This window comes from Lytechinus variegatus, chromosome 19 (assembly GCF_018143015.1).
Source record: "Lytechinus variegatus isolate NC3 chromosome 19, Lvar_3.0, whole genome shotgun sequence".
In the NCBI taxonomy this organism is placed as follows: domain Eukaryota; kingdom Metazoa; phylum Echinodermata; class Echinoidea; order Temnopleuroida; family Toxopneustidae; genus Lytechinus; species Lytechinus variegatus.
Window position 1 is genome coordinate 3189124 of NC_054758.1, and position 27749 is coordinate 3216872.

A 27749-nucleotide genomic window follows, 5' to 3' on the forward strand; every position below is an offset into this window, starting at 1 on the left:
ACGACTGGCAGTTGAATATAATTCGAGATATAAAACCCCTCTTACACACAGTCATCTCACCCAACTTCCCCAGGGGTTAGAAAATAACAAGGAAAAAATGACTGAAACCGGAAAAGATAAATAAATTCTGGAAGTCATTGGACAAAGATGAATACGATGTCTCGGGCAAACATGACACAATAAACAAGTAAATTTTATTTAACAGCGTATGGGCTCAATCTCGCCCTACACGTTACAAGACAACAACAAACCGCTTTCTCAGTCAATTAAAACATCAAAAACGGTATTTAACAAAGAATACGGGGCAGTGCGGAAAAGGGGTCTCAAATAACCCCAAATTACATCAAGTAAAATATTTTCGCCACAATTCGATCAGCTTTCAGTGAAATCAAAACACGGACTAGGCAATCGCTTCGCATCGATACGAGGAAGTGGGCGCGCTTCTCTTCGATTTCATTGTACGTAATTACCGCACTTTAATGAGCGTCGTTTAAGAAACACTCGTAAATCGGGTATCGTCTTGCTTTAGAATAATGAAACCTAATATCTCTTGCCGACAACGGTACTTGGTGTGAAATTATATCATGATAATGCTAAGTTAATTCTTTATTTGTGTCAGAACGAAGGCTTTTTTTGCTTCCAGATTAATATAAAGACTTGAGTTTCTCGGCTTATGGTTGGATGGGGAAGTGGGATGGTCGACATCGAAAGACTTGTGCTTACGCATTCGCACAGATATAGAGGGCGTTTTCCTCATTTTTATTTTTTTAAGATATAAAACCGGACAACTATGATAATAAACATCAGCGCTCTACTGATCAATCTCAACAGAAACAAAAATGTTTAAATGTCATTACATCATTACATGTACTGATAGCTAAAGGGAATTCAACTGTACATTCAAAGTACCTAGAATCAGCGTTATAAATATTAACGAAAACGTTTGTAACAGGGTCATGTAAATATGACTATATTTTGCATCAATGTGATTTAAAATTAGATGAAATGAACTTAAAACCTTCCTTTTAAGCCGGACAACGGCCGAATATTAAAAATGTAAAATTCACCAAAATATCAATTATCATATTAAAGTATTTTCAATGAAAATCTGTGTTTATCTTGGTTAAGCAATGCCCTTACCAAGGGCACTGGGCATTGTGGCGTGCGCCTGTAATCCAAGCTAAGTGGGGAAGTTACACATTGATGCAGAGGTTCAAGCCCTGGTCAAGTCTTTCGGGTGGTGACGTTAAAGGTCGGTCCAGACGTAAATAATCATATCTGATTGATACACTTCTGAAAAAACTCAAACACACACACACACTTTAGTCAGTGCGCATGCATTTGATTCACGAACGTGCATGTTTAATATGTGTACAAAATAGTATATAGTGCAACGCACTTTTACTAAAGATAGTACGCTGGGGATGGGGTGTCCTGACTCTAAAATTTTACAAAAAAAATATAAATTCGATGTTGTGATCTTCTTCAGTTTTGCTCTCTATAATATTGCCTAACAGTTTATAAAAGTTGATGAAAATTTTCTCATTGACAGTCAAGAGTTCATAAAGTTGAAAGATCAGACGACAATTTCTACCTCGTTTTAACTCGTTTTATGGCAAATGTTTTATCATTTCGCAAATCAAGCACCAATATCCACAGTATGTAACATCACCACTATCACAGAAGGGAGTCTATGATAACAGGACACCATTATAACCATGAAATTCGTACCGTCATCATCATCATCGTCATCATCGTCATTACCATCATCATCACCTTTTTCCACCTCCTCCATTCTCGCATCCACCATTTTGATGATCATCATCGTTACAACCACCACCATCGTCGTCACCACTATCATCACCATCATCTCTGCCACCTCCATCATCACCAATACCACCACCGCCTCCATCATCATCAATACTACTACCACCACCAGTGGCGGACCGTGACCCGGAGGAGATAAAGCATTGAAGGGGCACTGTATTTGTTTGTGAACAATGCTGTGCCCCTCCAATGATTCGTCTCCTCCTGGTCACGGTCCGCCGCTGACTACCACCAACACCATCATCATCATCTATACCACCACTAGGATCGTGCTCATCATCAATACCACCACCACCATCATCATAATTATCATCAATATCATCACCAACACCACCATCATCATCATAATTATCATCAATATTATCATCATCATCATCATCAATACCACCACCACCATCATCATCATAATTATCATCAATATCATCATCATCACCACCACCACTACCATCATCATCATCATGATTATCATCAATATCATCATCATCATCAATACCATCATCATCAGCAGCATTATCAATACCACGACCACCACCATCATCATCATCATTATTATTAATACATTTACCATCACCACCACGACCATCATCATCAACCTTACAACCAATACCGCCACCACCATCATCAACATCATCATCATCATCATCACCACCAATACCGACGACACCATCGTCATCATCATCATCACCAATACCGCCACCACCACCAACATCATCGTCATCATCATCACCACCACCAAATACACTACCACCATCATCATCATCATTAATCCCATCACCACCACCACCATTATCAACATCAATACCACCACCATCATCACCACCACCAGGTAATTTTAGTCAGCATGATCACCATGAAGACTATGGATTATATTGGATGAAATCGTTTGGATCGAAAATCTGAATGGTTTGTTGACTGTCTGTTGACGTTGCAAGGGGTCAGCTACTTTCTGTTGAAAAGATTGAAGCATTGGCGTAATAAGCCACCAATTTTCAGGCGGCTAGATTTTGCGTATTGCGTAAAATCAATAAAAAGTTGTGAGCGAGCGAAGAGAGCGAGGAAAATCAAGACATTCCTATAACAAATAACAAAGTATGTGATAGAATTTGATATAATATTCAGAAAATAATGTCATATTTATTTCTTTCCCTTTTCTTCTTTTTATCTTGGTCATGATCTTTTTAATTCATTTATTTATGTTTTAGGGGGGACAAGAGCCCCCCCCCCCATTTGTATGCCAGTGGATTTAAGGTTAATAAAACAACGTACGTTGTATGTCTCTCTCACTCTCACCTCATCCTCTCTCACACACACACACACACTCTCTCTCTCTCTCCCTCTATCTCTCCTCGGTTTGAAACATCATTTTTTTTCCGTCAGGGGATATTCTTACCAGACTCTCTCTCATTAACCTTTCAACGTCAGTAATCATGTCCTCCCAGCAGAGCCCCATGGTCTAAAAACGAGCATCACCTATCCCTACATGGGCATACACGGTCAAGAAACAAAACATAATTATTTTGCATAACAAAACTCATTCCGCCCTATTGGGTATAAAAGAAGCCCACTGCGCGGCTTGATCCATGCACGCGGGACTTGTCCAAACGAAGTGCTGGGCGATAACGACGCCCTGGAGACGCCAGATTCGCGTGGAAATGCGTCAAGTTTGCAGATTAATTCCTGTGGATCACCGTCAGTGTATACGTGTGAAAAGGATATGAATATCATCGGGAAATGCATTTTTTATGTAAAAGCAACCATCAAAACAAATAAGAAAAGTTAGTTAGATTAATTTTGAAATTGGTCGGAAGAATTATAAAGAAATTATGACGAATTTCAGTAAATCTACAATTTCAGAGATCAGAGATATACACGAAGAAACTACCAGACTTACAATTACAGCAATTTGCTGTTGGTTTAAAAACAAAATGATAATGGGATACTTGTGATAAATTTATTTTAGAAATGAAGAAACTATAGGCCTATGCATTGCCGTTTTCATTGTTTTCTGCCAAAACCATTTGTGGTGACCTGGGGCCCGTTGCAGAAAGAGTTGCAATCGATCCCAACTCTAAAAATCATGCGCAACTTGATTTTCAACCAATCAACAGCGCGCATTTGGGACTTGCGTTTAAACGCAACTCTTTCTGCAACGGGCCCAGGTCACCACACACCTTACGACTGGTCCACGATCCGATTTTTGAACAAATCGCATTTTCCTTATTTTCTGAAAATATGAATGAAAATTATCTTTTATTTGAGGTTAGAATTAACTGAAAAGATACTAATATTACAATTTTGGATAATTGCAATCTTTTATTTAAGAGCAAAGGGCACATTAGTTTCACATAATTAGCCAATCTTACTATTCCTTTGATGTCATTACGACTAGATATTAAATTCGTCGTCTCTATGCTAATAAGGATAATAGCATAGTCACAATTTGATAAGAACATTTTACAGTTGGCCAAAGCTAAAATAATTTCTCAATATTAAAGGACAAGACCATCCCAACAAAAACTTGATTTGAATAAAAAGGAGAAAAATTCAACAAGCACAACACTAAAAATTTCATCAAAATCGGATGTAAAATAAGAAAGTTGTGACATTTCAAAGTTTCGCTCATTTTTAACAAAATAGTTATATGAACGAGCCACTTACATCCAAATGAGAGAGTCGATGATGTCACTTACTCACTATTTCTTTTGTTTTTATTGTTTGAAATATGAAATATTTTGATTTTCTTGTCAATGTCATGTGAAATGAAGTTTCATTCCTCCCTGAACACGTGGAATTCCATTATTTTAACATTTTGTGCTTCAGGCAAGGAGGTCCTTGAAATTGAAAAATTGTATAATTCAAACAATAAAAAACAAAAGAAATAGTGAGTGAGTGACATCATCGACTCTCTCATTTGGATGTAACTGGCTCGTTCATATAACTATTTTGTGAAAAATAACCGAAACTTTAAAATGTCATAACTTTCTTATTTTACATCCGATTTTGATGAAATTTTCAGCATTGTGCTTGTCTGATTTTTCTCTCTTGATTCTAATCAACATTTTTCTGGGGTGGACTTGACCTTTAACATCTAATTCTGCTACGTTTTATTCCAAAATCTGGTCGCAGGCCAATCGTAATGCATAAAATCGCTGGCAGAATTGATATTTCGTAATCTACTAAAATTTGCATTTTTCACTGCAATACGTCACTTTCGGTTTGATTTCCGAAATAGGAAAAAGGGGCACGTATCAATTACCAGCTCGCACGATTAAACCCATTTATCAATTTACTTAGGTGTTTATCATAAAGCTACCTACAGTTTTTATCAGATCATCTAGGGGACAACAAAAAGACTGAAGACACCAAAAAAAAAGAGAGACAAAAAGGCAGGAAACACCGATCTGTTCTTAATTTTGATAGAAAAATCACACACGAAACGACTGTTTTAATTATGAAATCCATATAGGAATGCATGCATTTGTTATCTACACGCATAAGTAGCAAGATAGCTCTATCCAATATTCTAGACAGTACCTTAAACCCAATTAGACAATATATTTCGCATAATGTATAGATATGCAAATATTCTCCTTTATTGTAACTCTTTAAGGATCTGGTTCAATATTCAATTAGATTTCCGATCAGAAAAGCACTATTTTTTAATATTGACAAAAGAAATGACCATCATCCACTTCAACCTCACTAGTGTTGTTTTTTGCTTGTATTTCGTTTTGATCTGAAGTCACAAAGGCATATCTTCAAAGAAATATATATATTTTTAGACTGGACTATTGTGATATCTTTCTTTCTAGTGTTTTTTTTATCATTATTATTTTTCAAATATTATGACCACGACTAAAACTCTATTACACTATAAACATTTGAATGGTCTATATTTACTTACTGGTGAGTATTTATAGTTTCATTCTTCTTCTTTTCCTCCTCCTTTTTTTTCTTCCCTTCTTCCTCTTTTTAAAAATCATTTCATTTACAACCATGAGTAAAGTACAAAATTAATCACTGCGATTTTTTTCTGCTTAGTCGATTTATCTAATTTTCGCTGACAGTCATCACTTAACTAGTCAAAGCGAATAATTCCTCCAGTTACGTCGATTAAAAAATAGTCAATGTGAATTAATTATCTGAATATCTGAAATAATCTCAAAGCAGAGTGATTTTGACTAGGTAACGAGTTGACTCCATGCTGACCCCATTTCGAGTATAATTTTACTCCAGTGAAATGATACTAATTTGAGCCGTTTTAGACAGTTACTAACAGGTGATGTATATGCGATTTTCCATACTTAAATCAGTTATTGTGAATACTTTTAAAAACAAATACTTGAACATCTCGAAAAAGAAACTTTTATGAAATTCATATTTTCAATTTTGCTGCTTCGCTGTGACTGCTTTATTCGGCAGGCCGGCTACTACAGCACCTGTACAAAAAGAGATAAAAAGAAAAAAGGTTAAATGAAGAACATTGTATCACTAATAAGGAAAACAAACATGGCAAGGCCTGCACGGTATTTTAAAGGAAAGAAAGGGCAATGAAAGAGTTTGGGAGCATAAAAAGATGATATGTAATTATGACAAGGGACATAGATTGAAAAAGAAAATTGATGCCAGAGAAAAAAATGTAAAAGGTAAAATAAAACACATAGCGGAAAGTGAAAACTGGAAATTCATCATTATCTTAAACAAAAATAAAACAAACTAACATTTTTATATTAACAAAGTAATAAACAATTAACTTTAATTACTTTTAAAGTAATTAAAGGTTTGTGAGAAGTTTGTTACTGGGGAAGTATAGACCGAATCGTTTATGACTTTATCGAATTTTTTGGGGGGCGCCCCCTTAATATAGGAGACGCAAGATCGGTGACGTCACTCCCTCAAAACTGACTATCTCCCAGACTTTAAAACTAGTCTTGATATATACGCACTTTTAGGATAGCCCGAGGGTAGTGCACTTCTTTTTAAAGACGAAATTAGTATTTCGGACTTTCTTTATATTCATGAAAAAAGACAAGAGTGAATCACGGTTAGACAATCAATCGAGAAACTCCTACAAACGGAAATTAGAGCCCCCCAATCATTAGCTATTAGCAGACAAGATGCGTAAGGACTGGTCGTTCGAAAGAATGATATTCTCCGAATGCCTTTGTCGCTGCGCAGACGTAGGATATACGTCACGACGATGACGTTACCCCGCCTCGTGCCGGCTAAAGATGTCGAGATCTTGCGGAGCTCAAATTTCAGCGCGCGGGATGGTTTATTTCGCCTGTTTATTTTAACCCATCCCATATCCTATTCGCGACACGTTTGACTCTTCACAATTTTCTTTTGGAAGTATGATGCTGAAATCGCATAGGGCTACTCGAACTACATCTTTTATTTCACTCTGAAAAAAGACAGACGATGACAGCGTTAAGAGGATGGGAGGAGAGCGCTTGTAAAGTATTCCAATCTAGGAGAATTGAATGGGACATTGATTGTCCTTGAAGTATTCGGTAAATGTTATTGTCAAGTTCACTTGAGAAAGATTCCATTGGGCGCTTCGAAAATGCTTAAAAGGCAATTAAAATGGTAATCTTAGAATTGGCATCTAGTGGAAAAACTGCACTCTTCTAACCGTAGTGTGTAAAGCATATCTCTCTATATATTTAATTTTGTAGGTCATGTTTTGACTTTGGCCAATACGGCTTTACTTCTGTTGAAAAAAAATAAACCCTTTCGCTATTCCATCCCGGATTGAACTTAATTGTTGTTCAAAAGCATTAACCAGAACATCTTTGCCATGATGATAAGGAGTTCGATTGTGGAAAATTATTTTAAAAGGGGAAACATTTAGGTAAACCAGCAATGAAGAATCCAAAATTTCAAAAGTTACCCTTTTTACATTTTCTTTGCCGTCCAACTGTAACTAGTGACAGATCTAATGACTATACATTTTGGAGTCAACCCCAAATTACCTTCATTCTATAGTAGAGCTATTCTTCTTCGTTTTTTTTTTGCTTGTAAAAAAATTCTCGGTACCAAAAAGACTTTCATTTGGTAACGAACCCCCCCCCCCCTTTTTCTATTGTCAAATTTCTCGGTCAAACCCCCTCCAAACAAAGTGGATCCGCCCCTCACCCTGGTAACAATTACCCTTTTTTAACGCGTCAGCAGCCAATCAAAACTTAAGATTCCATAACAAAATTAGTATAATTATACCACTAAAAATATTTTAGATGCCTACCTGTATCTTGTATACAGTTGAGGCTAGACGTTTACATACACCCAGGAAATTCAAAGAAAAGTTGACACTTGCCTAACATCATAAAATGTACTGTATCTTATATTTGTGCCATCATGACGAATTTGATATCAAACAAATGAGTATGTCATGCCCCTTCATCACATTGCTTTGTCACCAGGAGTTAAATGGTATTTAGGTGTCATTTTCCCCAAGAATCTTCATATTTTAAACGAATTAAAGATAAAAACTTGACAAAACCTTTTCATATATGTGCTAATAACTTCTCAACATAAAACATTTCAGATTACACTTTTGTTCAGTGGTAAAATATCGTGATAGAAAATGTAATGTAAATCATAGATCTGACATTTATTATTTCTGTGAAACGATGTTTGAAAATATAATGCAATAGAATTCATTTGGCGTAAATATTACTTGTTTCTTTTAAGAAATTTCCATCTAAAATATACTTTAATCCCAACGGCATCCCAATCATGCAAGAGAACATAATACGGTCTTTCATTTGATACCAAAGTCGTCATGGTCGTATTGATATCTCTGAAGAAATAGTCAATTTTACGATGTTTGGCAAGCGAAAGAATTTCACTGAATTCCGTGGGTGTATGTAAACCTTTGGCCTCAACTGTATATATATATAGAGAGAGAGAGAGAGAGAAAGGGACCAACTGTCTATTATAAGATCATAATTTGGGTTTTAATTGGACAGTATTTCCAATTGAAATATAAATTAAATCGACCTATCCAGACAAATTACGTGGTACTGACCATTTTCACTGTCTCCCTTTTTGTATAAATGTTTCGCTGTCGTAACTTATATTCAACAAGGACCTGAATTTGTAAAAAAAAAATGGGGGGAACAAATTTGGCAATTCGCTGGTACTTACTTGGTATAAGCAGCAACGCATTTGCTTTTCATCGATTCTTCAACAATTTGGGAGTAAACTTCTGCTCCACTTTCACACGTAACTGCTCCACTTTCACCCAAGAGGGCGCCCGTCAAGCTACCGACTTGGCAGCACATCTTCGACATCATTTTAACTGCATAAAGCAAAAGAAATTGTTACTTGAATAGATCTTGTACAAAATCATATCATGGCGCAGATAATCTCTGTAGATTGAAGAGCGCTAACACAACTCAAACACTAAGCCATATCCCTTTCATTATATAAGCGGGCGTGACCGTTGTTAGCCATGTTGAGAAAGTGAAAGAGAGCATTTTTTCTTCATTTTTTTAAATCTCAGACGACATCAATTTATACAACTTGTTTACACATATATTTGGTACGAACAGTATTACTTATTTGGGGGGCGTGGGTGCCTTCTTTTCGTCACCTATCTTTACTTGTTTGTTTTCATAATTTCGACTCTGTTGTGTAATTTTTGTAATTAGATTTTTCCGTTTATATACCTCGCACGTTATCCCATGGCGACATCTCGACCGACGTCGTATTGGTGGCAGCTGTCTCGTGATCATCGACCTCACTGTCTGTTTCATCGTCATCAACATTTAGAACCCTGTATGATGAAAAAAATGTATCGATAGTAATCTGTGTGGAATTTGTTGCATGTTATATATTTTTTTATCCATTTACATGTGTTCTTACGGAAATAACATTGAAGTTTAACTGGATATTTCATAAAACAGCGATTTGCATAAAATCCACTATGCAAATGAGTTAGGTGATTGTCATGATTGTATTGTGATACCGTATTCAATGCCGACCGTCTATTCTTAAGTAGATATCATAACATGCTCCAAAATATAACAATATACCAATGAATATATTTTCTCGTGTCACAAAATGTCACAATATTAATAATTTGTCATGATAAGTCAACACATTTGTTTAAGGTTGGGGAGAACATACAAGTGGCATAGCGATAAATGTTATTTAATCATTAATTTATTCAAGATATTGTCATAAGCAGTAACTTACTTGCCGAGAGCGTTTCCAATAGCTTGGAGTATACCAGCGGGATTTGTTTCGCTCTGGGCTTCGTTAATCATGGCCTTGGAAGAAAACAAAATAGACGAATATCATAATTATGAATAATGAAATGACACAAGGAATAGTAAGACTGTAAACATATTTTCAGAAGAAATCGAAGGCTTTACTTTCTTCCATATCAAGTCGAAGACTGGTTCTTTATTTGTATAAGTTTTGGTATACTAAGAGCAAAAGGAAGATGATTGATGATGATGATGATGATGATAATGATGATAAAATAAAGGGAGATAAAATAAAATGATGATGATAAAAAAAGGAAGCGAAAAAGGAGGAGAGGAAGAAGGGAAAGGGAAAAGGGAAGGAAAAAAAAGATAAGGAGATAAAACATCCTGATGATGGTGATGATGATGGTGATGTTGATGATGATGGTGGTGGTGGTGATGATGATGATGATGATGATGATGGTGGTGGTGATGATGATGTTGATGATGATGATGGTGATGATGATGATGATGATGATGATGGTGGTGGTGGTGATGATGATGTTGATGATGATGATGATGGTGATGATGATGATGGTGATGATAATGATGATGATGATAATGGTGGTGGTGGTGGTGATGATGATGTTGATGATGATGATGGTGATGATGATGATGGTGATGATGATGGTGATGATGATGTTGATGATGATGATGGTGGTGGTGGTGATGATGATGTTGATGATGATGATAATGGTGGTGGAGGTGGTAGTGATGATGATGATGATGATGATGGTGGTGGTGGTGGTGATGATGATGTTGATGATGATGATGATGGTGATGATGATGATGATGATGATGATGATAATGATGGTGATGATGATAATGATGATGATGGTGGTGATGATGGTGGTGATGATGGTAGTGGTGGTGATGATGATGGTGGTGGTGATGATGGTAGTGGTGGTGATGATGGTTGAGCTGTCCGTGGTGGAGGTGGTATTGGTGATGATGTAAAAAATGAAGAAAAAAAGACAAGATGAAAAAAGAAAAAAATAGGAGTAGAAGAAGAAGAGAAGGATTGGAATATAAAAGAGACGAACAGAAGAAAAGGGAGATAAAATAAGATAATGACTTTAGAAAAAGAAAATAATTCGAGGAGAGAAGTTTGGTGATGATGTAAGGATAGGTAAACAAGCACAGGTGAAAATAGTTTAGAATGCATTATAACAGAGGCAGTAAGCTATATAGAAATCTGGATATCAAGTAAATTTTTATTTATTTATTTTAATTGATTTTATTGTTTACTTCTGCAATTACATCATTCGTATATAATACATTTTCCATAACATAACAAACATAGTATATTGAGAACTTTTTTTTGGCATGAATCATAACTAAATGTACTAAAATTATCATTACAAACGAAACTGATCTCATACCAAATTAGTTAACATTTACAATTTGCAGGAGAAGGATTGTCATCATAAGCAGATTGCTTGAAAAAATGACAACCCCAGGTTAGAACTCATTGATTAATATAATACATTAATACAGCAGAATCGATAAACAGTTCATTTCATGAAAAACAGCAGTAATGTAATTTGAGCAATGAAGATGGAGATGATAAGGATGAAGATGATGGTGAAATGGTGAAGATGAAGGCGATGGAGAGGATGATGGTGATGATGCTTTAATGATGACACATCGACACAGAAATTTTACTTCAAATATTCTGATATCAACATAGATTTAACGTTTGCCTTAAATGAGTAAAGAGACGTGGATCTTTTTATAGATTCAGGTAGAGAGTTCCACAAATCAGGACCATGGTGTCTTATGGATCTCTGCGCAATAAGCAATTTGGGGTTGATTAAATGGAAATTAGAAGAGTTCCGCGTAGGGTATGAATGGATAGATGTGTTCATAGTATAAAAATTGTGAAATGAAGGTGGGAGCATGTTATTTACGTATTTGAACATAAGCAGTAAGCTTTGAAATGAGTTTAGGTCAAAAATAGTTAGAGTCTTTAGTTTATGGAATAATGGATTTGTGTGTGATAAATATTGCGAATTAGTACAAATTCGAATTGCTTTTTTCTGTAATAAGTATATTATATTAATTTTAGTTTTTGCACACGTTGCCCAAACTATATTGCAGTACGATATATACGGCAATATTAATGAATTGTATAGTAGAACGAGTGTAGTATGAGGAATTATGTTTTTCATTTTGTAAAGTACACCTACGTTTCTGGAGATGTTAGTAGTTATACAACGTATATGTTCATTCCAATTTAAATGTTCATCTATTGTGACACCTAAAAACTTTGTTTCTTTTTTCCTTTTGAGTGGAATATTATCTATGCTTATGTCGTATGGAAACTCAGTAATATGTGAACTTGTGTGCGTAAAATACATAAAGTTTGTTTTGTCTATAATAAGTGAGAGCCTATTACATTTAAACCATAAAGATAGTTTAGGTAATTCACGATTAAATGTATCTACTAAAGTTTCTAAACTAGTGTTTGAACAAAAAATGTTTGTGTCATCGGCAAATAATACAAATGATAATAAAGGCGTTACAGTAGTCAAATCATTAATATATATAAGGAAAAGTAAGGGGCCAAGGATCGATCCTTGTGGAACTCCGCATTTTATTGACTGAAAGTTAGAAGACAAGTAAATATGACAATAAAACATTAAGATTTTGTTTAGTTATAAGGAAGAGAACGGTACATGCAGGACAGAATAAAGATAAAGAAAAAAATGAAAGTAGACTAACAAAATCACGAATGAAGGATATTATTTCATTTTACAATTAAAACAAGCAAGAGCGGAACCGATTACTGTACTGTGTGTGTGTGTTTGGGTTTTGTTAGATGTGTATCAATCAGAATTGAATATTTACGTCTGAGACCGACCTTTAACGTCATCATCCGAAAGACGTGACCATGGCTCGAACCTCTGCATCAAGTTGCAACGTCCCCACAGCTTGAATTACAGGCGCACGCCACAAGGTCCATTATTATTTTTGTTACATATATTACCAAGAGAGGGCAGCAGTTAATCTTATTCAATTATCAAACATCAACTATAAAAAATTGGATACTGATTTTTTTTTCAATTAAGATGATTACAATCCAGTTATCTAAGGGCACGTATGATACTAATCAGTGCCGTAATGAGCTAACATTTTTTAGGGGGCCAGATATGGCGAATTGGGCAAAATTTATTTAAAAAAACAAAAGTTGAGAGCGAAAAAACTTTTTGACATTATTTATTACAAAGATCAAATTTGCGAAAGATTTTGACATAATATACCTGCAGCTCATCTGTAGGGACTAGATACTCTCTGGCGCAGGAATATCGTTCGCCATCCGTCACATTGCAGCATTCAGGGGGCATATTTTTCTTTCCCCACGTATCTGGGCGTGGTCTAAAAATGAGTACGATAACAATGTAGCATTAATATTTAGTAAATAGATAAAGAGTGATATGACAAGCAGTACATGTTGAAGCCGTATGGTGTCTATTGTAATACAGAATAGAATGACAAGAGGTGGGAAGGGGTGTAGTAGTAGTAGTAGTAGTAGCAGTAGTAGTAGTAGTAGCAGCAGTAGTAGAAGTAGCAGTAGTAGTAGCAGTAGAAGTAGTAGTAGTAGCAGCAGCAGCAGTACTAGTAGTAGTAGTAGTAGTAGTAGTAGTAGTAGTAGTAGTAGTAGTAGTAGTAGTAGCAGTAGTAGTAGTAGAAGTAGTAGTAGTAGTAGTAGTAAGTAGTAGTAGTAGCAGTAGAAGTAGTAGTAGTAGTAGCAGTAGTAGTAGTAGTAATAGTAGTAGAAGTAGTAGTAGTAGTAGTAGCAGTAGTAGAAGTAGTAGAAGTAGTAGTAGTAGTAGTAGTAGAAGTAGTAGTAGTAGTAGTAGTAGTAGTAGTAGTAGTAGTAGTAGTAGTAGTAGTAGTAGTAGAAGTAGTAGTAGTAGTAGTAGTAGTAGTAGTAGTTGCTGTTGTTGTTTTAGGAGAAGTAGGAGAAGGAGGAAGAATGGCAGTGCGGTAGAGGTTGCGATGCTGTGGAGATAGTGTTAAAGTAAGAAGTATTCTTGTGCCGTTCGTCTTTTAAAATAGTCCCAAAGCTTTAATAATTTCGTCAAGAACTGTCTCATTTAATGAAAAGCAAACTCCTTTATTTTTTTCTTCTTTGAACTAAACTTTTTTTTCTTAATTTCTTGAAGATTATTTACAATGGGTAATTAAGTTTACAAAATGAATTTCAGACCTCTATATATCCATGATAAGAGAAACAAATTACCTGAATCCTTTCTCCTGAATGTCGCATATCCCATCTACGATAGATTGTGTCATTCCAGAGATGCATTCTACCTTCTCTTCTGTAACGTTGAGGGCGCAACATTTCTTAAGTTTCTGAAGAATGGCATTGCTTCCTCGAAACCGCTCCCTCCTTTCAACACTGACCTCCGGTTCAACTAGATCGGAAAGTCTACTAATGAGGTTATGAATATCATCCGCAGCCTCAACAGCAGGGCAAAGACCCTCAACCATCTCATTCTTGAACAGAAGTTTCAGAAGAAACAGCTTCCCAAGCTTACTTCCGTGTCGGTTTCTTTTGGAGCTACTTAGGGTGTTGTGCATGGCCGTTCCTTGGTGATTGTTTCCTGGCCAAGTCTTCTTTTGCTTGTACTCACCTCTCGGGAATCCCATGCCACTCACAATCTCCCTCCGTCTTCTTGAATCTTCGTCTTCCTCCTCATCCTCTTCTTCTGTTTCACCTTGTTGTTCTTGTGCCTGTGGTTCATTGTTGTCTGTCCACCAATTCCACCACCATCCTCCATCCTGTTCTGCTTCAGACTCCTGTCCTTCACTCTCTACTTGTTCTTGGGCACCGTGTTCTCCATCCTGTCCTTCTGACTCTTCGCCATCCATGAAATTCCAAACGCTCCTCTTTCGCCTAGAATCCTCGTCTTCTTCGTCCTCCTCCTCCTCTTCTTCTTCTTCCTCTTCTGCGTCAGCATTTTGTTCTTGTGGTTCAGCATTGCCCTCAGATTCTTGACCTTCAGATTCCTGCCCTTCGCTTTCCATCAGTTCTGATTCCTCTCCATCCAGCAGCATCCAACTCCAAAGATCCCTTTTTCTTCTCCGATCTTCTTCTTCTGCTTCTTCTAATTGTTCTTGTTCTTGTGGTTTCTTGTTGCCGGACCACCAGCCGCCCCACCATCCTCCTGTGTCTTCGTTAGCTTTAGTATCGATTTCTTCTGCATCAGATGACTCTGATTCCGATCCGTCAGATGACTCTGATTCCGATCCGTCAGATGACTCTGACTCCGATCCGTCAGATGACTCTGACTCCGATCCGTCAGATGACTCTGACTCCGATCCGTCCGATGACTCTGAATCCGATCCGTCCGATGACTCTGAATCCGATCCGTCAGATGATTCTGAGTCCGATCCGTCAGATGACTCTGATTCAAAACCACTATCTTCCTCTGAGGGTGATCCTTCCCCTTCAGGATCCTTTTCTTCCAGTTGCACTGGCACAGAATCTTCCTCTTCTTCTTCCTCTTCTTCCTCTCCTTCTTCTCCTTGTGAAGATTCAGATTCTCCATCAGATTCTGGGACGTTTGATTCGGATTGCTCTTCCTCGCCTTCCATCACTTCCTGTGGAACTGATCCTTCCATATCTTCATTTTCTTCTTCTAATTGTTCTTGCTCTTGTGGGTTGTTGTCCCCGGTCCACCAGCCACCCCACCATCCTCCCCCTGTGTCTTCGTTGGCTTCTGCATCTTCCGATCCGTCAGATGATTCTGATTCAGAAACACCTTCAGAACCACCATCTTCTGACGTTGATTCCTCTCCTTCACTATCAGATTCTTCCAGTAGCGCTAGCATTGAGTCTTCCTCCGGTACTTCTTCTTCTTCTTCCTCTTCTTCCTCTTCTTCTTCTTCTTCTTCTTCTTCTCCTTCTCCCTGTGAAGATTCAGAGCCGTCGCCTTCTTCAAATTCTGGGACGTTTGATTCAGATTGCTCCCCCTCGTTTTCCATCACCCCCTGTGGTGCCGATTCTTCCATGTCTTCTTCTTCTTCCTCCCCTTCTTCTTCCTCCTCCTCTTCTTCAAAATCGGTCTCCATCATTTCACTTCCTGTCTGTTCTTGTGGTTCTTCTGCTTCTTGTAAACTGTCGCTATCTTCCCCTTCTGATTCAAATTCTTCTTCTTCATCTTCCTCTCCTTCTGATTCTTCTCCCTCCGAACCTTCACTTTCAGACCCTTCACTCTCTGATAAACTCCCTTCTGATGTACTATCCCCTGTTGATGGATTTGAAGATCCCTCACTTTCTATTTGCGAACTTGGGGCGTCAGGACTAAAGTGAATTTGAAAGCATTCGAGTTGAGCATCCCCATAGAGACCGCAACACTTTCTGAAGTTTTCTTCATCAGTATTTGATTCCATTGTAGAGTCCGTAGTTGACATACTTGTTTCAATGTCTCCTCGCCCGCCAAATTTGATTGGTGCTGGGGCGCGCACATTATTACTAGGTTGTGCACTCTCTGAAGCAGAATCTAGACCAACGGATCCCGCAGAGGAACCTTGGGAAATATCAGGAAGGGCAAAACATGCATCATTCAACAGTTGCAACCACGCGTTGGTCATGCAAGAACTTGCTTGTGTTACAGAATTTTCTTCGCAGCAATGTACCAGACTGTCGACCTCATAAATAGTTCTCCCATAAGACTGGCGCACCTTCTTGGCCGTAGGCCTCCTATACTTTTCAGCTTGCCTTCTTCTTCGTCTCCTATCGTCTTCTTCCTCTTCCTCATCCTCTTCTTCTTCTTCATTCTGTTCCATCAACTCCTGCATCATTTCTCCATTTTCATCGTCTTCATCCTCTTCTTCATCCATCATTTCTTCTGCCAAGAGGTCTTGTAGTTCTTGTAATTCAGCCTCGATTCCCGTAAGTTGGTTCAGATCTACATCAAGATTGGCTTCAGGATCAGCATAGAGGATTTTGAAATCTTCTGCAGCCTGGCATATGGCATTTTGGTGATCGATATCAAAACGCATCTCAGGTGGCATTTCTCTGAAAAACTCCACCATAGGCATGGCCTGGGTGATTGGTATTCTCAATCCAAGAACAGCCATGCTATTTTCCTTGATGCATTCATGTCGCATGTCACCGGTCAGAGAGCAACATGGGTGTGAAGGATCAAGGAAAGGACCTTCGAAATCATCAGGAATAAATTCTCCGTAGAACCCCACGGGGAAGTACACTCTAGGAGGAGGGCCATCGCATGATTGATCTGCTAGTTGTTTCGCGGTATCCCTGATACAAGGAAACTTCCGGTCGTTCTTGAATCGACAACACTTCTTCACAGGCCACCGCCCCCTAAGTTCTGACGATGGCGCCGTTTTCATTTCGTCGCAGACACTTGTGAGTCTGTTAACCTCTGCAACATCGAGAAGATCTTCCCTTATGTTTTGGACTTTTTCAATGATCGGGGGACTGAATGAGAGCATAGCAACCTGCCTATCTACTCGAGAGAAGCAGGCGGCTCTGATGTCGGCATTCTGTCTCATGCAGCACCTGTGCTCTGCATTGATTGGTTCTTCTGTACGCACAATGGTATTAAAAATGTCTATCTGGAAAAGCTCATCAGTGTTGCAGACCGCCGTGAAGTGGTTCCTACGGAGCGCAGCTAAACATTCTCTTTGGCCTTCCCCGTCTTCCTCGCAGCAACGGACTACCTGCTCGTCTATCAAATCAACATCTTCCCTCACGGCAGTGCAAATGGCCTCGTTCTGTCGGATTTCTTCTTTCATCCAACGTTGACCCTTCTTTTCGCGTGGTGCCTCATCCTGAACAGAATTTTCGGATGCTTTCTGGCGCCTAAGCTTAGAAAGTGAAATCCTCATTGTTCTAATGCAAGAGATCTGCTCTTCTCCACCAAGCATACAGCACTCGTGTTCGGGATGAAGGTTAGTTTTGGCGGCGTTGAAGTTCTCTCCCTCAACAATAACGTACGAAACGTCAACGTTAGTGTTGTTGCAAATTTGTGCTAAAACAGCATTTTGCCTCTTATCCATGCATCTTTTCTTATCGAGAAATGTTGATTGTTTACAACAGGTGATTAGCGTTTCGTCGGCACCTTCTTTTCGAAGTTTAGTGCACATTCTCTGCATCCACGTACCTCGGCTTTGTGTGTTCGCTACAGGTCTTCTTGTGGAGTTATTTTTCAATTGTTGGTTGGTGGATCGTTTGACCAGGAAGCATTCATACCTTTCCTCATCTTCCGAACTGCAGCATGGATGAACCCTTTCCTTCTTGCCGTTTTCGAATCGTGAAGCTTGCCTCTTGCATAAACCATCGAAGTTGTTCTTTTCTGTTTCTCTGAAGCAAGCAAGAGCGTCGTCCACATCATCCACCATGCAGCAGGTCTGGTAATCCTCAACGTCCCTATCGCCTTCTGGTGTATTATCAACAGCATTGCAAAGACGTTTGACTTTCTCCATTTTGCGCTTCAGGGTTCGCTTCTCTTCCAGTCGTCTCTTTTGGTTTTCCCTCAGCGCCTTTTTCTCCATGCAGTTGTACCTGAGATCACCCTGGAGCCTACAGCAGTTACGTCCCGGCAAACGATCCGTTGTGCCGTTCACCCTTGTCACACTCAAACCGCAGATTTCGTCATAGTGCGTCCTTTTCTCCTCGCTCAGGCAAACCATGCGATCGGAATCGCTAGTCATTTCGCAGCATCGTCGAACGCCCTCTGCGGTGGCCAGGACCGGGTGACCCTCGAAGAAATTCCCTGCCATCTTGGAACAGAAGGTATCCAACCTGTGCATGTCATTTTCCTCACCGGGGATGAGTCGTACCAGGCACATTCTCCGTTGATGCACTGTGAATATAAAGATAAACGAAATAAAAATGATAACGCTTTCTTTCACTCAACCATATAAACTATTCTTGAATCGTCTGTCAACTTTGCAGGGTAAATTGCCAGTCCACTGCAAACTCGTCCACTCACCACATGGTCTACATTCATTTAGTCTAATGCATGCCATTCCGTTCATCAACCATTTGGTCCAAAATATTTGGTCAAATCATTAGTTCGTCTATTACTCTTTCGTCTAATAACCAGTTGGTCTAATCGTAGTAGGTCCATGGTCTAATGGTCGAACTGATGGTAGACCAAATGATAGTAGACGAGTTGGCAATTGGACGGACTGGCATTAGATGAATTGGAAATAAAACCTTTGGAGGACTTTATTAAATTTATTTTGCCTAAAATACTATAAATTACCAAAATCAGTAAAAAAAATTAAAAAAAACTAAGCAAACAAATACAAAGAAGAAAGAAGTAAAAGGATATTGATTAAACAAAAAAAAAATCTTATTCAGTCGTGAAAACAATCAAAGGGGGTAAAATTCAATAGCGTACCGGGTAGTTGACAACACTCAGTAATGACTGAAGGGAGAACAGGTCCTCTGAAATTTCCCTCTTCACATAGTCGTTCAATATTCCCGTATAGTTCCTCGTCATACAATGGTTCTTCCTCCATTGATTCATCCTCCCCCATCTCCTCTTCTTCATCTGCGGGTCAAACATCGGTGAGAAGAACATTAAAGTATATAGAATCTTGATTGATTGTGGAAGGAAATATCGGAATAATGTGAAAATAACGGAGGGAGAGATAGAGAAAGAAGAGAGAGGGAGAGCAGAAACGGAAATCATGTGATGGGTCAGCGACAATGAGAGAGATAGAGAGAAAGAATGGGGAGAAATGGGGGAAAGAAGAAAATCTACTTTACCATGCCAACACTGCTATTTCATCTCTAATATAAATTTTGAACAATCTTTGGCCGAATTGTTCATTATATGAAGTAAGGCATAAACTAAGATACATAGAATAAATTACAGAAATTAATTGACATGATATCAACAGTCCGTCTAGAATATACTATTACGATCCCCATGTCGTATGCTACCGATAATTTAAGACCTACACTGCCTATTTCCGCAAAAAAAACCAACATCTAGATACAAATTACAGACAAGTACTTTGGCGATTCAATAATGGCTCATATTGTTCAAAACGCCTGGTGATGAGACTAACATGACTACTTATGCAGTAATGGATAAATCCAACTGTAATTTAAAATATCAACGAATGAATGAGAGTGGATCATTACCTGACTTGATCATTCCAAGCAAACAAACTTCTGTCGTGAGGGCGCCCTTCTCCGATGAAGAATCAGAATACACGTGATCACCTGACTTGACCGTTGCTCTGGGTTTAGAAGCAAAACAATTTATGTTCACTATTATAGATATCTTATGTTATGGTCGTTATTATTAGTAACTTATACATATGTCTTATCTCTAGTCGATTGGGGCAATACATCGAAGTACTTATCGTTTGGTTGGACCACTTTCCACCACCCCTTGCAGAGAAAAGTAACATTTCACAAATACGAATTAATTAAACAGGGAAGTCATGAACTTGGTCTAGCGCCCCCTACGATCGTAATTATAGGATAGAGTGAACCCGATGCGGGAATCGAATTATTCTCTGTACTATTTTTATGAATTATAGGAGGCTTAATGAGATGTTTGATTTGTCTATTATTGAAACAATATAAAACAATAAAAATAGCTATTAACATGTTCGTTAAAATTCTATTTATGATAACAACAAACGCATTAGCCTATGCATCTCCTATTGAGAGACATACAACTGACATGACAGTATAAAACTTGTAAATGGTACAATACCTTAAAGTAACACAGCCACACTGGGGCGCCTTCCAGCTAAATGACACTCTGCGCATGTCCGTAACTATTGCGTTTCTGATCACATGAGGGCAGTCTTCATCTGGCCTTCCGATGTCGTATTTGTCGATCATCGTCCCGTGGTCGCAGTCGGGATCAAGGTTGTGTGCAGTGACCACGAACTCCTCAAAGAGGTCGCTGTCGCTTTTAATATTGACTGTTTGAATAGAATCGATTTCAATATGAACTGCAATATTCATCTTTTACCACATTTTATGATTTATCATTTTCAAAGGGTAATGAAACAAATGAAAATTCATATTTGGTTGTTCGAAATAGAAATATGAAAGAATGATTGTAAAGAATGTACACAGCTGGGGACCGTTTCATAAGCATGGCTTCACCGCACGACTGATGACCAATTCTTTTACACCTCCGATTTCAACTGGACAGGTGTTGATTTAACTCACAAAAAGGGTAACCAGTCTCGCATGAATTCATTCGTAACTTTAGAATAGCTTTATGACACATTAACCAGATCTTATGGGTTTTATCGCTGGCATGCATGTGAATAAGCATGGGCGGAAATCCCAGGGGGACGCGTCCCCCTACTCAAAAAAATAGGGGGCACAATATCAAATGGCCCCCTACTACTTTTGGTCTTTTCTGATGGAAAGATATACGTCATTCAAAATCGAAATAAAACAATATTTTGGACGAGATGACGTTACTTTTTAAGTGATAACCCTTTTTTTTAGTGTTTTTTATTATTATTTATTCTTTTTTTGCTTGTCAAATTTTCCAGCCCCTGGTCCCCCTACCTTTGGGGAAAGATTTCCGCCCTTGTAAATAAGACCCTCTGTCGTTGAGACGAGGGGCTTTGTGGGGGTACTTGCCGTCCCCCTAGGTTGGTTTTTATCCTTTCGTCCAATTTCAGGGTAAAAGGCACATGTCCCCTTTGCAATATGACAGTGTTATACACCAATCCAAGAGCAGGTTGGATACAAAATATCTTGAACCATTTAAACGAAAAAAAACCATGCATTATCTAAGAGACATGGAAAGGATCTTTTTATTTCCCCCTTATTCAATTCCTTTTCTCTCTCACATCATTTGAATTAACTTACCTTCAGAAAATGTGTCAAATTTGAGAGACAAAGAGGGTTTTTTATCCTTATATTTATTTTTTATTTGACTTAAAGGGGAAGTTCACCCTGACAAAAAGTTTATTGTAAAAATAGCAGAAGAATGATAAAAAATATTGCCGAAGGTTTGAGAAAAATTCATCAAATAATTAGAAATTGATTAGAATTTCAATTACTTGATTTGTGACGTCATATGCGAGCAGCATTCCTACATAGCGAATGGTAAAAAATCAATGAAATGTAATTTTTTTCAGAAAATTGAAAATGGTTTTCACTCTACCTTTTGTATATCAATAGACAAATCATTTCACACCCGATCATAAATAGAAAACAAAATTAAGTCATCAGGAATCATACAAAATATGAAATTCATACATTTTATATTACATAACACATGGGGCAGCTGCTCGTTTATGACGTCACAAATCCAAAGCTTTGAACTCCAATAACCTTCTTACTCTTTTAACGAATTTCCTCAAACCTTCACTAATATTTTTTTTACTATTTTTGTGCTATTTTTACGACAAAATTTTCTTCAGGATGAACTTTTCAATTTCAATTTCAATTTTTCCCCTTTAATTCAACTAAATCATCCTCTCTCAACAGTTCATATCATGTGACTACAAACGAAAGGTAACCAGTAGTCTTGAGAATATACTTTTTTTCTTTCAGAAATTTCAGACAAAGGAGTTAAATAATTATCGAGACAAAATGACCTTGGATCCGTATCACGAAGGTTTGCAATTAATCGCTAAATGAACTGACCAATCAAGATCAAGTTTACAAACGCATTTGGCTCAACATACTGACCAGGAACCAATCGGTGCGGTTCTTTGATATTTTCAATTCATAGCAAACCTTTGTGTTACGGTACCCTGGTCTTGATGTCAAACATAGCAACAAAATATGTTGAATCATCAGATCCGATAAGATTTTGTTCAAAACACTTAACAGATTTAAGAGACGCAATAGATTATCTCGAAAAGTTAAATGCGCAAGTCTCCGTATCAGCTGTTTGACGACCTTTAATTAATCTCACGGCTAATATTTGAGATGGCGTGATCACTTTAACCTAACCCTCGTAACATTACAGATAAAAAATACCCAGTGGTGTTTCATAAAGCTGTTCGTAAAGTTACGCACAACTTTACGAACGACTGGAACATGTTCTTATACATAAGTTAGCTACCTAGGGATATATCATATAGCACAATAAATGATCAACAGTCATTCCTAACTTAAAAACAGTTTTATGAAACGGGCCCCAGTTTCAAAATGCGATCGAACAGAATCCAATAAATAACCACCCACGTGTTTGTATGTATAAATAAAAAAAATATGTGCCAATTGGATCTAGAAAAAATGTGTAACTGCTGATAAATAAGCAAAATAAGCACGAAATTCCGTAAAATGTAGGGTATTTTTCCAAGCAAATACACTGTCTGACATATGCTTTGTGTTAGTTATCATAAAAAATATAGGCTTTCAGCTAAGATTTCATGATTTCGCTAAAAAAAAAAGGGGGGTCGATTTCAATGTACCAGATCTAGATCTATGATAATAATGTAATTAACCTTGATTTTAAAAGCTTTCTTGCGAAATAATTGGCTGCAATTACTCTGTTTTACCTTTAAGCTTTTCGATTGATTATGGGGGCTGATTTCTACATCTTTTGATTGTATTGTTTGTTTGTTGCTGTTGTTTTTTGTTATATTGTACGATCGATCTTATGAAAATGTTATTAATATGATGGTATGATTTACCTCTGAGACTTATATCTATATTGTATATTTGATTCAAGAGAAGACGATAAAAACATAATATAAAGCAAAAATAAAATCTCACGACCAATAATTGATAAGCTTACGGAGCCAATAAATTCGCTCACCCCTCGAAGAGATTACAAAGTATTAGAGCTGCTTCACAATAATCATTGCTCCAACCTTAATGCTTCTTCTACTGTATATTATCTTACTTGTGAAGTCTGACTTCAGTGTAGTTATAAACAATTTTCTTATATTCTGCAACAATACTTGAAATAAAGGTTAAGTTTGAAAAGCTAATTGCAAACAGAAAATCTTCTTTTCTGTTACTTTGCTATATTTCTGTAATAAAAACAATGCTGTGTTTCCTTTCCACTGGCAGGGGGGTTATCACCAACTTGTCTTTTCATAAAGTTTTGTTGTTGTTTTTATAAATTTAAAAATTAAATTTAAAAAATTAAATCGAAACAACATTGTGTCGCATTCGACAGAGTTCAGAATACAATTCCTTGACTTTTTTTTATTGTGAATGAATATTTTATGTTGGTTTTCACCTATATATGTTCACCAACAAAAGATCAGAGGAAATGTAACGTGGATTCAGCAAAATTATGACACAAATAACTGTTACGTCTGCAAAATGTGAAAATACATTTATTTCGATCAAGTCCCCATTTCCGAATCTGTCACACCTAGGAATACCAGTATATAGTGCACTTGAGATTTAATATTTATAGGAATTGAATCAATTAAAAATATATATATAATTTAGGCAAATACAAATACAGTTGAAATACATTTTGTTTAAATAAAGAAGAAATGATTTACGATCCAATATAGAACGTGGGTAATAAATCCCCACCTAGAGCATGTACATTCATATTCATTTTTTTAATCTATAATTTGAGACAATTTCATGAGCAACTATATAATTGAGTATAACAAAAGGCATGAAATGGGAATCATGTTCGTATTATCTTGATTTTGAACATTGATATGAATTAAATCTATAGTGCGCATGCGCCTCTTACCAGTGACATCACAATGATTGATTTGTATTTTTGTGAAGTATAATATTCGTTGTTATGTACCATTTTATCTTCGAAACCTCGATATTGTCATCGGAGGCTTGAAATTTGACAGTAATGGTTGTTTTATTCACAGTACTTTCGTAACTGTACAAAGAGACAAAGATTCCAGGAAAACACATTATTTTAATGTGAGAATTATGAATTGGGCATAAGAAATCATAATTAGTTCCAGGGTGAAAATTATATTCTTAGGAAGTTTAGAAATGATGTTGATCTACAGGAGTTTTAAGATTAATACTATATTGTTTTATTTTACACTGTAAAAAAAATATTGGGTAAAATTTTGACCAGCACGAGTGTAATTATGTGTCCAACCAATTTGGGACAGTATTTTAACCAATGCGGGAAGCATGTTGTCCAGTAAGGTAAAAAAATAAGCAGCGATTATTTTTAAAATGGGCAAAATTTTCATCACACTGGATAAATAGAAATGCCCTAAAGAAAATGCCCATGCAATGTTTGTTGGACACATAATTACCCCCATGGACTCTTTTTACACAATATTTTTAGAGTGTTCAGCATTTAACCATGCACATAAATAAGTTGGTACCAGTGACAGATGCAAATGTAATCATCAAAGCAGTAATGAAATGATGAAAAAGTATTAAAAAAAATGAAAAAATGTATCAACATGTAAATAAATATATTAATTAATAAATGAACAAACAAAAGACAACTTAATTGACTATCTGTAAATAAGCACCCCAAAACGGCAATTAAACATCTTAGGAAATACGACCTTCTTACCTGCATATTCGATCTCGGGTAGGAATCCCTCGTCGACGTCGCTTATTGAAAGATCAAAGGCGGGAATCACTGGGGAATTTGAGCCCTCGTCAACCATCCGCGGTGTGCCCAAAACGGCGTGGACCTCGTTGACGTCGCATTGCGTCTCTAAAGCGAAAATGTGACATGAAAAATTGAATGAATCATACCGCTCATTTAGCTTTCATATAGTATCTGGATGGAGCGGCGCCTCTAATTTAACTGTATCGGACTTCAGAGGACTGTAATTTATGGCGGCCACACTAATAGGGGGCGTCCAAAGAAAAATGAATTAAACAATTTCAATATGCTTTGCGATGAGCGAGGTGCTTTGTTATGTCAATGAAGAACTTATTTTTAGGCATACTTGAATTTCGATATTCATTTGGCAACAAGTTCGTTTAGACATCACTCGGGAGTGAGTGAAAATGAGTGAGATTTTCTCGTTTTCTTTTTACTCAGAATGTTTTCAGAAATGTGACATTAATATAAGGCTTATCTTGCCGTACGAGTGCAACTGAGAGTTTCATTTAGTTAACAATGAATGGTTTTAACAATTAACTTGCTTAGAAGAAATTCATTTTATAATTCCTTACCTGTAGGCTTCGACCACGCCACGGCCAGCACGGCGACCAAGCAAAAAAGTTCCTTCCGCATTTTTCTAAAATTTGATATATTATGACCCAACCCGGTCGGTCTAACTCTATTTAACCCTCCGCTCCGAATCAAAGGGGGCAAAGTTACACCTCTTTTGTCTTTGGTATAACATTCAGAAGCCTAAACTCAAACAATAGAACCTGGGGATGGGATGACTTTGAAGTGATATAATTTAGTGGTAGTTTGATCACTTAATCCTTTGGGATGATAATGGAGCCATCACTTTGGTCAACAGTTTTATGACTTCGAGAATGTTGGCGTTTGGAGTTGTACAAAGACATTTATTGGAATAAACAGGTACTTTAAGAGGAAATTAAGCCGTTTTTCGCATGTTAATTCGATACGGTCTCTGTCAATACTGAACTTGTAATGAGCAGTTCGCAAGGTGCTTTTGTTTACGAGTTTAAATCTTTCTGAGAAACAAAGAGTGATTAGTTTTAGCAAAGATCAGTTATTAATCTCTCCGAGAAATCCCAAACAACTTCGAATCTTTGTACTTTAGTTAAGTAAAGCACACCATTAACAAGAAAACCTCTTAGTCATAAACTGAGCAATTGATTTTGTTTACAGTATGCTGTAATCAATGCCATAGTGTATCATGCTTTTGACTTTTCAAGACTAGGAATCTAATCAACATTAATATTTATCCATAGAACGAACATCATTCTAAAAGCCATTTATAAAAAAAATGCGTTTCGTGGACTAAAATCTCGGTATTTTTCACTGAAATTATGTATTTAGTTTAACTACGCTTATGATGGAAAGAAGCATAGTCGTCTATCTTATAGCCTAGCATAGCAAAGAAGATAACACCGTACTTCTAGTACTGCTCCGCGATATGAGTTCTGATTTTTATCATACAAATGAATAGTTGGAGCAAAACTAACACGCAAAACACAATAATTTCAGTGAAATCGACTGTGCCATTTTTCCAGGTGTTCATGATTTCATTGTGAATATGAAATCAATAACGGAATTGAAAGTGCCATTTTCTATTTCGTTATTGTTGTTCCTATATTTTATGATATTACATACCAGTTTACTTTTCTGCCCTAAAGAATATAGAAATGTGATTGATGCCTCGTTGTGTAGCACCTTGATTTTTCTTACAAAGGATAATACTTTGTCATTTTTTAGGTAGATAATAATGATGATGATAAAATAATGATAAAGGTAATAATAATGATTATAATGATGATCATACTACTAATGATAATAATAATGATAACAGTAAATAATAATGATAATAATAGTAATAATAACGATAATATTATACTGATAACAATAATAATAATAATCAAAGAAACTAAAAAGGTTTTGAATACAAAACCCGTCGGAGCATGCGCATTAGTTGCCCCCCCCCTCATTCCTTTTACAGTAATAGTAGAAGTAGTAGTAGTAGTAGTAGTAGTAGTAGTAGTAGTGTAGTAGTAGTAGTAGTAGTAGTAGTAGTAGTAGTAGTAGTAGTAGTAGTAGTAGTAGTAGTAGTAGTAGTAGTATAGTAGTAGTAGTAGTAGTAGTAGTGTAGTAG

The 27749-nt window shown here is 37.0% G+C and overlaps 1 protein-coding gene across 3 annotated transcripts; it reads right to left on the minus strand.

The window, feature by feature from the left end:
* Positions 1-5652: 5652 nt before the first annotated feature.
* LOC121406173 lies at positions 5653-26310 on the minus strand. Of its 3 annotated transcripts, none has more exons than XM_041597196.1 (12): positions 26158-26310; positions 25544-25690; positions 20801-21014; positions 20218-20315; positions 19466-19618; positions 15333-18922; positions 14329-15296; positions 13346-13460; positions 10030-10103; positions 9501-9607; positions 8977-9130; positions 5653-6266 (listed from the first exon to the last, which is right to left on the minus strand). In XM_041597196.1, the coding sequence occupies exons 1-12, from the start codon at positions 26216-26218 to the stop codon at positions 6239-6241; spliced, it is 5709 nt and encodes a 1902-aa protein (XP_041453130.1). In that variant the 5' UTR covers positions 26219-26310; the 3' UTR covers positions 5653-6238. The 3 variants fall into 3 exon arrangements, with proteins under 3 accessions (XP_041453130.1, XP_041453131.1, XP_041453129.1); XM_041597197.1 differs by having other exon boundaries at positions 14329-15965; positions 16116-18922; positions 26158-26308; XM_041597195.1 differs by having other exon boundaries at positions 14329-18922; positions 26158-26308.
* Positions 26311-27749: the final 1439 nt, after the last annotated feature.

Bases quoted from the DNA above. Each gene is read 5' to 3' on its own strand.
- LOC121406173 (XM_041597195.1), bottom strand. From the start codon at position 26,218: ATGCGGAAGGAACTTTTTTGCTTGGTCGCCGTGCTGGCCGTGGCGTGG. The intron at 21,015-25,543 runs GTAAGAAGGTCG...CTATTCAAACAG, and splicing joins ACCCGAGATCGAATATGCAG to TCAATATTAAAAGCGACAGC. The intron at 9,608-10,029 runs GTAAGTTACTGC...TTCATCATACAG, and splicing joins ATTGGAAACGCTCTCGGCAA to GGTTCTAAATGTTGATGACG.